The sequence below is a fragment of the Oncorhynchus gorbuscha genome, linkage group LG04, assembly GCF_021184085.1.
Source record: "Oncorhynchus gorbuscha isolate QuinsamMale2020 ecotype Even-year linkage group LG04, OgorEven_v1.0, whole genome shotgun sequence".
Lineage (NCBI taxonomy): Eukaryota > Metazoa > Chordata > Actinopteri > Salmoniformes > Salmonidae > Oncorhynchus > Oncorhynchus gorbuscha.
The window spans coordinates 80,224,254-80,235,021 of NC_060176.1; the positions used below are offsets into that span (position 1 = coordinate 80,224,254).

A 10,768-nucleotide genomic window follows, 5' to 3' on the forward strand; every position below is an offset into this window, starting at 1 on the left:
AATCAGAGGAAAACCCTGTTTCAGTCTGCTTTCCACCAGACACTGGGAGATTAATTCACCTTTCAGCAGGACAATAACCTAAAGCATGAGGCCAAATCAGAGGAAAACCCTGTTTCAGTCTGCTTTCCACCAGACACTGGGAGATTAATTCACCTTTCAGCAGGACAATAACCTAAAACACAAGGCCAAATCAGAGGAAAACCCTGTTCATTCTGCTTTCCACTAGACACTGGGAGATGAATTCACCTTTCAGCAGGACAATAACCTTGTTCATTCTGCTTTCCACCAGACACTGGGAGATGAATTCACCTTTCAGCAGGACAATAACCTAAAGCATGAGGCCAAATCAGAGGAAAACCCTGTTCATTCTGCTTTCCACCAGACACTGGGAGATGAATTCACCTTTCAGCAGGACAATAACCTGGTTCAGTCTGCTTTCCACCAGACACTGGGAGATGAATTCACCTTTCAGCAGGACAATAACCTGGTTCAGTCTGCTTTCCACCAGACACTGGGAGATTAATTCACCTTTCAGCAGGACAATAACCTAAAGCATGAGGCAAAATCTACACTGGAGTTGTTAACCAAGAAGACAGTGACTGTTCCTGAGTGTCCGAGTTACAGTTTTGATTTAAATCTACTTGTTAGTCAATCGCAAGACTTGAAAATGTTTTGTCTAGCAATGATCAACAATAAATTTGACAGAAATTGAAGAATTTAGAAAACAACAAATGGACAAATGTTGCACAAGGTGCTTCTAAAAAAAGATTGACTTCAGGGGTGTGAATACTTGTGAAAATTAGATATTTCTGTATTTTATTTGCAAACATGTCTAAAACTATTTTTTCTTCACTTTGTCATTATGTGGTTATTGTGTGTAGATGGGTTGGAAGAAAAAAAAACTTTGAGTTAATCCATTTTGAAATCTGGCAAAATGGTAACTAAGTCAAAGGGGTATGAATACTTTATGAAGTATTTTATAGTACTTTATTAGTACTTTATTAACATATACAATATTTAATGTTCCTATGCTGCAACAACTAGATTTACTTCAAATGTTTTTTTTTTTTTGCGGGAAAATATTTAAGTTATAAGTTACTTAAGTTATAAGTTTAAGTTAATATTTTAGTTGTAACAAATATTACAATGATTTATGAGTGTTTATTTTTTATAAATAACTTATTTCAATCGTGATTAATGTACTGTACTGCAATTTTGGAGTCTAATGCCATTTCTCATTCTTTCTCATTTCAGGGGAAATGTATTAATTTCAGCCGACTGCAGAACCGTTAGAGGACAAAGAATATAATCCACAATGATTACTGTTCTCTTGGTAAGGGCAAAATATTTTTGAAGATCTAAAAATCCCCCAAAATCCAAAAACCACAATCCATTTTGCTTCACTCTATATTGTGCACAAAATGGAGGACTCTTCTCCATGATATCTCCTGTTTTCTCAAAAATCATACTCATAAGAACATTTACATTTTTCCATCCATCAATAACTGGGAAATATAAACTCAATATTTTTCCACTTGTCGTATTTTTTAAAAATGTGTATTTTCTTTCACAAGAGGCCCAAGCGAATAAAAGTACTGGACAAAATGGCCGTTCGGATCCAGATTTTTAAATTTTTTAATTTTATTTTTTTGCACCAAAGGATTGACATATTTTGAGCATATTGTGCCTTCTGTGGAAAACCTTATTTCATGGGCACAGACGGAAGCTATCTAAAAAAAAAATATTTAAACACAGCGAGCGAGAGAGAGAGCAAGACTGCCTTTAGCGTGGCAGTATGAATACTCCCAGCAGGCCTCAACACACAGTGCACCAGTCCATCGCCTCTTGGCAACGTCTCGTCACAAATCCTCTCCAACTCCTCTCCCTCCACTATCGTTTGAAAGATGCCCGGCGGGACCCCCTATGAACGTATATCCTGTCATTTTAACACTGAGAAGTGCACACGCATGATAAACTGTAGTCAGACAGGACGCCCTAAGGTATTGGAAGCAGTAGCTAAGACATTTACCCTTTAGTTTTGTGAAGACACCTTTCTTTCATTATGCACTGGGGACAAGGGGAGAGTTACTAGAGCGTTATCCCACCGCGGGCCGGGCGGGACAGGACAGACCCTCTGACCAGACCATCACAGCTCTCTTCTTCAGACTACGTTTAAGGGACAGGCTGCCTGAAGCCCCTGACATGGTTCTTGGCTGTGTTCCCCTCGGTTTTGATGCAATCTGCTGTATGGTCACTAAGGCGTACAACATCACAACCCAATAAACATGACAGTCAGTCAGTTAAAGAGTTTTAAAATATAGATACAGCTGTCTCCAATGTCACTGCTCCCCTTACCCCTCTGTCTCCAATGTCACTGCTACCCTTACCCCTCTGTCTCCAATGTCACTGCTACCCTTACCCCTCTGTCTCCAATGTCACTGCTACCCTTACCCCTCTGTCTCCAATGTCACTGCTACCCTTACCCTCTGTCTCCAATGTCACTGCTACCCAATGTCACTGCTACCCCTCTGTCTCCAATGTCACTGCTACCCTTACCCCTCTGTCTCCAATGTCACTGCTACCCTTACCCCTCTGTCTCCAATGTCACTGCTACCCTTACCCTCTGTCTCCAATGTCACTGCTACCCTTACCCCTCTGTCTCCAATGTCACTGCTACCCTTACCCCTCTGTCTCCAATGTCACTGCTACCCTTACCCTCTGTCTCCAATGTCACTGCTACCCTTACCCCTCTGTCTCCAATGTCACTGCTACCCTTATCCCTCTGTCTCCAATGTCACTGCTACCCTTACCCCTCTGTCTCCAATGTCACTGCTACCCTTACCCTCTGTCTCTAATGTCACTGCTACCCTTACCCTCTGTCTCCAATGTCACTGCTACCCTTACCCTCTGTCTCCAATGTCACTGCTACCCTTACCCCTCTGTCTCCAATGTCACTGCTACCCTTACCCCTCTGTCTCCAATGTCACTGCTACCCTTACCCCTCTGTCTCCAATGTCACTGCTACCCTTACCCTCTGTCTCCAATGTCACTGCTACCCTTACCCCTCTGTCTCCAATGTCACTGCTACCCTTACCCTCTGTCTCTAATGTCACTGCTACCCTTACCCTCTGTCTCTAATGTCACTGCTACCCTTACCCTCTGTCTCCAATGTCACTGCTACCCTTACCCCTCTGTCTCCAATGTCACTGCTACCCTTACCCTCTGTCTCTAATGTCACTGCTACCCTTACCCTCTGTCTCCAATGTCACTGCTACCCTTACCCCTCTGTCTCTAATGTCACTGCTACCCTTACCCTCTGTCTCCAATGTCACTGCTACCCTTACCCCTCTGTCTGTAATGTCACTGCTACCCTTATCCTCTCTCTCCAATGTCACTGCTACCCTTACCCCTCTGTCTCCAATGTCACTGCTACCCTTACCCCTCTGTCTCTAATGTCACTGCTACCCTTACCCCTCTGTCTCTAATGTCACTGCTCCCCTTACCCCTCTGTCTCCAATGTCACTGCTACCCTTACCCCTCTGTCTCCAATGTCACTGCTACCCTTAACCCTCTGTCTCCAATGTCACTGCTACCCTTACCCTTCTGTCTCCAATGTCACTGCTACCCTTACCCTTCTGTCTCCAATGTCACTGCTACCCTTAACCCTCTGTCTCCAATGTCACTGCTACCCTTACCCCTCTGTCTCCAATGTCACTGCTACCCTTACCCCTCTGTCTCCAATGTCACTGCTACCCTTACCCCTCTGTCTCCAATGTCACTGCTACCCTTACCCTCTGTATCCAATGTCACTGCTACCCTGCTTCTACCCTCTGTCTCCAATGTCAGGGCTACCCTGCTTCCCTTCTGTCTCCAATGTCACTGCTACCCTTCTGTCTATCCTCCCTGCTTCTACCCTTCTCCAATGTCACTGACCTACCCTTTACCCCTCTGTCTCCAATGTCCTGCTTCTACCCTTATCCCCCCTCTGTCTCTAATGTCACTCCAAGGACCTCCCCTTCCCCTCTGTCTCTAATGTCCACTGCTCTCCTTCTGTCTCCAACTCCCTCTGTCTCCAATCCTCCACTGACCTCCCCTTCTACCCTTCTGTCTCCAATGTCAAGGGACCTCCCTGCTACCCTCTAACCCTCTGTCTCCAATGTCACTGCTACCCTGTTATCCTCCCTCTGTCTCCAATGTCACTGACCTCCCCTTCTACCCCTCTGTCTCCAATGTCACTGCTACCCTTTACCCTTCTGTCTCTAATGTCCACTGCTACCCTTCTACCCTCTGTCTCCAATCCTCCACTGACCTCCCCTTCTACCCCTCTGTCTCCAATGTCACTGCTTCTTACCCCTCTGTCTCCAATGTCACTGACCTCCCCTTCTACCCCCCTCTGTCTCCAATGTCCACTGCTACCCTTACCCCTCTGTCTCCAATGTAATATAATAATAATAATATATGCTTCATTTCCAATCCTCCAGACCTCCCTGCTTTACCCTTCTGTCTCCAATCCTCCAAGGACTTACAGTCATGTCTGCAATACATTCTACGTCTCCAATCCTGGGTGGTCCCGGTCTCCAATCCTCCACTGACCTCCTGCTTCTACCCTTCTGTCTCCAATCCTCCAAACGCCATGCTCTACCCTTCTGTCTACAATCTCCACTGAGCTCTCCAGAAGGACCCCAATGTCACTGCTACCCAAGGACCCCCTCTGTCTCCAATGTCACTGCTACCCTTCTACCCTTCTGTCTCCAATCCTCACTGACCTCCCCTTCTACCCTCTGTCTCTAATGTCACTGCTCCAAGGACCTCCCCTTTACCCCTCTGTCTCCAATGTCACTGACCTCCCCTTCTACCCCTCTGTCTCCAATGTCACTGACCTCCCCTTCTACCCCTCTGTCTCCAATCCTCCACTCCCTGCTTCTTACCCCTCTGTCTCCAATGACCTCCCTCACTGTTACCCTTACCCCTCTGTCTCCAATGTCACTGACCTCCCCTTCTACCCCTCTGTCTCCAATCCTCCAGGACCTCCCTGCTACCCCCTTACCCCTCTGTCTCCAATCCTCCATGACCTCACTCCTACCCTCTATCCTCCCCTCTGTCTCTAATGTCTCATCCTGACCTCCCCTTTACCCTCTGTCTCTAATCACTGACCTCCCCTTACCCTCTGTCTCTAATGTCTTCCTTCTGTCTCCAATCCTCCACGGACCTACCTCCAAGGACCTACCCTCTGTCTCCAATGTCACTGCTACCCTTACCCCTCTGTCTCCAATGTCACTGCTACCCTTACCCTCTGTCTCTAATGTCACTGCTACCCTTACCCTCTGTCTCTAATGTCACTGCTACCTCCCCTTCTACCCTTCTGTCTCCAATGTCCACTGCTACCCTGTCTCCAATCCTCCCTCTGTCGCCAATGTCACTGCTACCCTTACCCTCTGTCTCCAATCCTCCACTGACCTACCCTTCTACCCTCTGTCTCTAATGTCACCGCTTCTACCCTTCTGTCTCCAATCCTACCCCTCTGTCTCCAATGTCACTGACCTACCCTTCTACCCTCTGTCTCTCCAACTCCCTGCTTCACCCTTCTGTCTCCAATCCTCCACTGACCCTTCTACCCTTCTGTCTCCAATCCTAATGTCACTGCTACCCTACCCTTCTGTCTCTAATGTCACTGCTACCCTTCTACCCTCTGTCTCCAATGTCACTGCTACCCTTCTACCCTCTGTCTCCAATGTCACTGACCTCCCCTTCTACCCCTCTGTCTCCAATGTCACTGACCTCCCTGCTTCTACCCTCTGTCTCCAATGTCACTGTCTCCAATCCTCCACTGACCTCCCTGCTTCTACCCTCTGTCTCCAATGACCTCACTGCTACCCTTACCCTCTGTCTCCAATGACCTCACTGCTACCCTGTTCCAATCCCCTCTCCCTGCTTCACCCTTCTGTCTCAATCCTCCTGCGGACCTCCCCTTTACCCTCTGTCTCCAATGTCTGACCTCCCTGCTACCCTTACCCTCTGTCTCTAATGTCACCCTTCCCCTCTGCAATCCTCCCCTCCCTGCTTCTACCCTCTGTCTCTAATCCTCCACTGCTCCCCTTCTACCCTCTGTCTCCAATGTCCACTGCTACCTGTCTCCAATCCTACCCTCTGTCTCCAATCCTCCACTGACCTCCCTGCTTCTACCCTTCTGTCTCCAATCCTCCACTGCTACCCTCTGTCTCCAATCCTCCAAGGGTCTCCCTGCTTCTACCCTTCTGTCTCCAATCCTCCACTGACCTCCCTGCTTCTACCCTTCTGTCTCCAATCCTCCAAGGACCTCCCTGCTTCTACCCTTCTGTCTCCAATCCTCCAAGGACCTCCCTGCTTCTACCCTTCTGTCTCCAATCCTCCACTGACCTCCCTGCTTCTACCCTTCTGTCTCCAATCCTCCACGGACCTCCCTTCTCTCCAATCCTCCAAGGACCTCTGTCTCCAATCCTCCACTGACCTCCCTGCTTCTACCCTTCTGTCTCCAATCCTCCACTGACCTCCCTGCTTCTACCCTTCTGTCTCCAATCCTCCAAGGACCTCCCTGCTTCTACCCTTCTGTCTCCAATCCTCCAAGGACCTCCCTGCTTCTACCCTTCTGTCTCCAATCCTCCACGGACCTCCCTGCTTCTACCCTTCTGTCTCCAATCCTCCATTGACCTCCCTGCTTCTACCCTTCTGTCTCCAATCCTCCATTGACCTCCCTGCTTCTACCCTTCCCCTCTGTCTCCAATCCTCCACGGACCTCCCTGCTTCTACCCTTCTGTCTCCAATCCTCCAAGGACCTCCCTGCTTCTACCCTTCTGTCTCCAATCCTCCACGGACCTCCCTGCTTCTACCCTTCTGTCTCCAATCCTCCACTGACCTCCCTGCTTCTTCCCCTCTGTCTCCAATCCTCCACTGACCTCCCTGCTTCTTCCCCTCTGTCTCCAATCCTCCACTGACCTCCCTGCTTCTACCCTTCCCTTCTGTCTCCAATCCTCCACGGACCTCCCTGCTTCTACCCTTCTGTCTCCAATCCTCCAAGGACCTCCCTGCTTCTACCCTTCTGTCTCCAATCCTCCACTGACCTCCCTGCTTCTACCCTTCTGTCTCCAATCCTCCAAGGACCTCCCTGCTTCTACCCTTCTGTCTCCAATCCTCCAAGGACCTCCCTGCTTCTACCCTTCTGTCTCCAATCCTCCAAGGACCTCCCTGCTTATATCCTTCTGGACCCTTCCCTCCAATCCTCCACTACCTCCCTGCTTCTACCCTTCTGTCTCCAATCCTCCACTGACCTCCCTGCTTCTACCCTTCTGTCTCCAATCCTCCAAGGACCTCCCTGCTTCTACCCTTCTGTCTCCCCTCCTGACCTCCCTGCTTCTACCCTTCTGTCTCCAATCCTCCACGGACCTCCCTGCTTCTACCCTTCCCTTCTGTCTCCAATCCTCCACGGACCTCCCTGCTTCTACCCTTCTGTCTCCAATCCTCCAAGGACCTCCCTGCTTCTACCCTTCTGTCTCCAATCCTCCAAGGACCTCCCTGCTTCTACCCTTCTGTCTCCAATCCTCCAAGGACCTCCCTGCTTCTACCCTTCTGTCTCCAATCCTCCACTGACCTCCCTGCTTCTACCCTTCCCCTCTGTCTCCAATCCTCCACGGACCTCCCTGCTTCTACCCTTCTGTCTCCAATCCTCCAAGGACCTCCCTGCTTCTACCCTTCTGTCTCCAATCCTCCACGGACCTCCCTGCTTCTACCCTTCTGTCTCCAATCCTCCACTGACCTCCCTGCTTCTTCCCCTCTGTCTCCAATCCTCCACTGACCTCCCTGCTTCTACCCTTCCCTTCTGTCTCCAATCCTCCACGGACCTCCCTGCTTCTACCCTTCTGTCTACAATCATCCAAGGGTCTCCCTGCTTCTACTCTTCCCCTCTGTCTCCAATCCTCCACTGACCTCCCTGCTTCTACCCTTCTGTCTCCAATCCTCCAAGGACCTCCCTGCTTCTACCCTTCTGTCTCCAATCCTCCACGGACCTCCCTGCTTCTACCCTTCTGTCTACAATCATCCAAGGACCTCCCTGCTTATATCCTTCTGTCTCCAATCCTCCAAGGGTCTCCCTGCTTCTACCCTTCCCCCTCCAATCCTCCACGGACCTCCCTGCTTCTACCCTTCTGTCTCCAATCCTCCACTGACCTCCCTGCTTCTACCCTTCTGTCTCCAATCCTCCACGGACCTCCCTGCTTCTACCCTTCTGTCTCCAATCCTCCAAGGACCTCCCTGCTTCTACCCTTCTGTCTCCAATCCTCCACGGACCTCCCTGCTTCTACCCTTCCCTTCTGTCTCCAATCCTCCACGGACCTCCCTGCTTCTACCCTTCTGTCTCCAATCCTCCACTGACCTCCCTGCTTCTACCCTTCTGTCTCCAATCCTCCAAGGACCTCCCTGCTTCTACCCTTCTGTCTCCAATCCTCCAAGGACCTCCCTGCTTCTACCCGTCTGTCTCCAATCTTCCAAGGACCTCCCTGCTTCTACCCTTCTGTCTCCAATCCTCCAAGGACCTCCCTGCTTCTACCCTTCTGTCTCCAATCCTCCAAGGGTCTCCCTGCTTCTACCCTTCTGTCTCCAATCCTCCACTGACCTCCCTGCTTCCCTCCAGTCTCAACCCTATAGCTTCCCTCAACTGCAGAATATCAACGTTTAATTAAAATAATTAAAGAGAACAGCAAGCAGCAGCCTGTGAAGATTTGGTTGTCTTGTTTTTATTGCTTTTGACATTGAATGACCTATAACGGTACGTGCATTATTTGGAGAGAAAGAGACCCTCCCATCCTGTCTCCTTGGTGACGGTTTGGTGCACCCTGGCTCTCCGAAACCCAAACATAAAACCAAGGCAAACGGATGCGACGTACAGATAAGTATTGTTCAGATTATGTTACCAAGCCTCGCACGCAGAGCTCCAACCCCCCCCCCCCAAAAAAAAAGCGGTAGTATATATATTTGTAGTAGATTTCTCAAACGTGTTGTCATTACGCCAATCCCAAAATGATGTCAGCGAGAGAGGAGCATTGTGGGGGAGGAAAGGCAGCAGCTGATGAGAAATGGCTCCAACGATCCAGTCACTTTGGATACGGTACTTCAGATGCAAAATGGATATTTGAGTCGAAACCTGACAAAGCGCGCCCGGTTTTGATGGGAACCGGTATAGACAATGACCAGTGGCTGGGTCAGTGGGATGTCTCTGTGCAACCAGGGAAGCTTATCAAATGACACTAAAAATAAGTTCGACAACCATCAAGTTTCAGGGGGATTGGGCCAGGATTTTCACATTTGGTGGGCGTGCAAGTGCACGAGACGGGTTGGACGCGCATGTCGTCACTGACTTAATTATCCCTTTGTTTTGTTATCTGTGGGGACAGTAAGGGACAGGAGTGACACTAATGGTCAGATACACAATCCTGATGTGATATTAGTTTCATTACATATATTTTTAGTCTCAGATAATCAGCTTTGTTTAGAAATATTTAACCTTTTTTCTTTTTTTACATTACATGTTTATGTTACATCTGAACCCTGAACCTAATGAGTTATATACATACCAGCCACAACCACCCTAGCATCGCTTCACACTGGCTTTTGGAGGCACCTCTATCTCCTCTTGTGCCATTTTCCAAACGTTCCATGGAGAGATCAAATGGTTCACTTTTTATAAATACAAAAATATTTTTAATGTTGGTTTAAAATTGTTAATACACCAGTGTACTTTGCCTCAGATTATTTTCCGATGAATAATTGTAATGCATTTTCTTACACTGTTGTTATTGTGATGGATGGAATTTTTATGTGAGATGCCCAAAGAGACACATTTTGCCTTTAAAAAAAAGTTGGTTTGAATGTAGTTATTTCACTATATCTTGTTGTCATTTTATTTATAATTGGATCCATTTTTGCTAAAAAGCCATTTCTATATTTGTTTGATTCACATTTGGATGTAAAATGTATTAATATTTTGTATTTTTTGAAAACAGAAACATAAACAAAATGTTAATAAATTTTTTTTTGAATGTTAATAAATATAATTATAATTGAGATGTTTTATACATTTCATTTACAGTTTGAAAATCATATTTTTCTTTTAACATTAGAGCAGAATAGCAAAGAAGTCTTTGAAAAACACATTCTTCACGGCATCGTGCAGCGGTTCTTTTTCTGAAGTAAAATAATTGCCTTTTTTATTGTAATTTGTGTCCTCATGTCTGCATTTCATTTTTTATCATATATTATTTTATATTATTTTATATTATTATATATTATTATATATTATTATATATTATCACAGCACTTCAGGATAGAGTTGTTCTTGGTGATTTGTAGAGACAAAGAAAAACAACTGTTTTCCTGACTTGTGTTCTTCTTGCAGTATCAATTCAAGGCTCTGCAAATGCATATGATGTATAGTGTTTTTAAAGTTTTTTTTATTAAATCCGTTTTACATATCTAATCATTTTTTTCCCTGTGTTTTAAAAAGTCTCTCCTACTATCACATGTTAATGTTATTATTGCAATGACTCATTGAAATGTTAAAATGTGTTGAATTTCTTATTAAACTCTATCTCCAATGGAAACAGGACATCCCATTTTTACAGAGCGAAGACGTGGCCTGTCTCCAATGGAAACAGGACATCCCATTTTTACAGAGCGAAGACGAGGCCTGTCTCCAATGGAAACAGGACATCCCATTTTTACAGAGCGAAGATGGAAACAG

The 10,768-nt window shown here is 46.9% G+C and overlaps 1 protein-coding gene across 1 annotated transcript in view; it reads left to right on the forward strand.

Moving 5' to 3' along the window:
- Nucleotides 1-2,504, forward strand: part of LOC124034707 (anthrax toxin receptor 2-like) — a 146,884-nt gene extending 144,380 nt beyond the window's left edge. Inside the window, exon 16 of the mRNA XM_046348182.1 lies at nt 1,255-2,504. Coding sequence (XP_046204138.1) covers nt 1,255-1,293 — 39 coding nt within the window. The 3' untranslated portion in view covers nt 1,294-2,504. The remainder of the gene's footprint in view (nt 1-1,254) is intronic.
- Nucleotides 2,505-10,768: the final 8,264 nt, after the last annotated feature.